The sequence below is a fragment of the Lolium rigidum genome, chromosome 7 (assembly GCF_022539505.1).
Source record: "Lolium rigidum isolate FL_2022 chromosome 7, APGP_CSIRO_Lrig_0.1, whole genome shotgun sequence".
Classification (NCBI taxonomy): domain Eukaryota; kingdom Viridiplantae; phylum Streptophyta; class Magnoliopsida; order Poales; family Poaceae; genus Lolium; species Lolium rigidum.
The window spans coordinates 224,245,352-224,247,935 of NC_061514.1; the positions used below are offsets into that span (position 1 = coordinate 224,245,352).

At 45.5% G+C, this 2,584-nt stretch overlaps 1 protein-coding gene across 1 annotated transcript; it reads right to left on the reverse strand.

Annotated features, from left to right (window-relative positions):
- Positions 1 to 551: 551 nt before the first annotated feature.
- On the reverse strand, positions 552 to 2,203 carry LOC124672498. The gene is made up of 3 exons (XM_047208720.1): positions 1,809 to 2,203; positions 1,053 to 1,236; positions 552 to 974 (listed from the first exon to the last, which is right to left on the reverse strand). The coding sequence occupies exons 1-3, from the start codon at positions 2,150 to 2,152 to the stop codon at positions 552 to 554; spliced, it is 951 nt and encodes a 316-aa protein (XP_047064676.1). The 5' UTR covers positions 2,153 to 2,203.
- Positions 2,204 to 2,584: the final 381 nt, after the last annotated feature.

A 2,584-nucleotide genomic window follows, 5' to 3' on the forward strand; every position in this document is an offset into this window, starting at 1 on the left:
CAGCAAAAGGACATTAGTTTGATCTTGACAACGATAAAGGCACAAAGCCACTGTTCGAGCTTCGGTACAAAGAAACAACTAACCATTCATCAAAAACCTTCAACCACTGTATGGGGAAAAAGGAAACATCAATAACTAGTAGAATTAGTTGACCAGATTGTTGAAATAAGGACATCACCGTATACCTTAGTCAGTATTGCCAAATAACCTCTCCCTGAAACACTTCAATGCCAACACGTGCTCAGATCTCACATCTTCGGGCATTTGAGTTGTGTCTTGCATCATCAACGACCGATAAGTCTCTAGCATGACTGACTCCTTGCGATCTTTAGCTGCAACGCACGCAAGCTTCCGAGCTTCAAGATTCTCACTAGACACACGCCTTTGTGTCTCTAACATCTCTTTGCGGCCTTCATTTGCTGCAGTCTGAGCATCTACAAACTTGCTAAGCTCATCATCAAGATCTATTATACAACTTTCACCCTTTCTTTTCCGTTTCCGCTGCTCCTTAGCTTGCTTGCCACCCGGTGGTCGTTCATCTCGAGCATCGTCTAGAGTGAAATGCTTCCCACTTCATCATCAACACTAAACTTTCTCCTCTCCGGCTCCGGATCTTCAAGGCGCTCCAAATATGCATCCCATTTTGGTTCCTTTTTGAGAACCTCCCAACAATGATGAAACATAAATGGGCCATCTTCTTTGTGATCTTCCTCATAAGTTTGCATTGCCCTCTTCTTCAAATCTACATCAGATTCGCCACTAGCATACAAAGCATTAGCCTCCTTCCAGCTTGCACAAAACCATGCAACCTTTTTCTTAATTTTTGCAAAGCGATCCTTCACATGCTTGACTAGCCTTGCCCTGTTTTTTGGGGTGGTACTGTTGTAGACAGCAGCAACCTCTTTCCAATATTGCTCGTTCTTCCGGTAATTTGATTGGATTGGATCGTTTGAATTATTCAACCAAGCACCGACCTACGATATTACCGTAAGGGGTTTATTGTTGTGCTAGTAATGTAATACATGGAGCCAGCATGCAAAAAAAAATCTTACCAATCTAAGATCCTCCTCTTTTGTCCATAGCAAGCGTTTTTCAGTCCTTGTACAATCATCACCATTGGCGTTATCGCCAACATTGATTGGCTGCGATGAAGTTCCATTTTCCACAGCCTGTGTGTGGCTTGATGTGTTCGCAAAGAAACTGGGGAAATCACCAGGTGAATGAGAATCAAATCCCCTGCTCAAGCAATTGATGATCAAACCATTAACTTCATATCATTTATTTTACTCGCTATTGCAGGTAATTTTTAAGATCAGTTCACTTGTTTAAAAAGAATTATAAGAGGACAGATTATATGCTTATATAGACCACTAACAATTTATTTTACTGTCTATAGAGTACAATTCTATACACATTCAAATTTAATCAATCCTCTGTGCCATATATACTGCAATTTTAGTGAATACAGTTTTATATAGTCTGTAACATTAGTGCTAAAACCCATTCACTCCTACTTGTTCACCTTGGTAAACATATACACTAGTTCAGTTCATGCATGCCCAACACGGAAATAATCAAGCATCATGTTGCAATTAGCACAAAAAGCCCCAACACTCTTATTAGAGCCATCTCGTGCGTATTAGATTCAGTAAGCTAGCAACAAATTAATACTCAATATCCATGCGTATTAGATTCAGTAAGCTAGCAGCAAATTAGTACTCAATATCCATGCGTATTAGATTCAGTAAGCTACCAGAAAATTACTACTCAATATTTTAACTAAACAAGATGGAGGCAACAGCACATACCAAGCTTGCAGATTATACGCCTCAAGATTCCCAGCCGGGGGTGTAGGTTGTGCTGAGCCACCAGTTCCAGCAGGCGGTGTCCACCAAGAACCTTGAGCCAAAAAATCGCTCGGTTGAGCTACCCCAGCGAGCCAGCACGGTGGGGAGGAGGCTGCCATGGACTGTGGTGGTCGTGGTGGTAACCATGAGCCACTTGCAAACATGGAAGGGATGGCCGGCAGCGGGATGGATTGAGCCATTGCCGGAGGGACGGGCTGAGCTGCTGGTGGCCGGACGGGTTGAGCCGTCGGCCATGGGGATTCCGGAGGCACCGGTGCAGTTGTCCTCTTGGACTTTCCGGCCATCTCGCTGTGGGCGCCGCCGGCGCTCTTGGCGTCTAGGGTTCTTGTGCCTATTTGGGGATAATTTTGGTGGATTGGCAGTGATTTGACGGGGGCTTGATTTGTAGGGGAGGCAGGGAGATTTGGCGCGGCGGAGGCCGATTTGGCGCGGGAAGGAACCGATTTGGCGCGGCGGAGGTCGATTTGCCGCGGGAAGGAATCGATTTGGCGCGAATCGATGGGGATGCACGGGATCTAGAGGAAGAAGGAAGCGCCTGCCTAGCGTCGGCACACGGGCTGCAAGCGGGCTATTTTCTCTCGATGCGTGCGCTGTAGCCGGGCGACAGACGAAGCGCTCGCTTTGCTCTCTTTCCTCCTTTCTCTCTCTCCCACGTAGGATTTTAATGACGTGGCAATCAATATAGCCTGCTGAGTAGATCTTATTATACTTGCTCT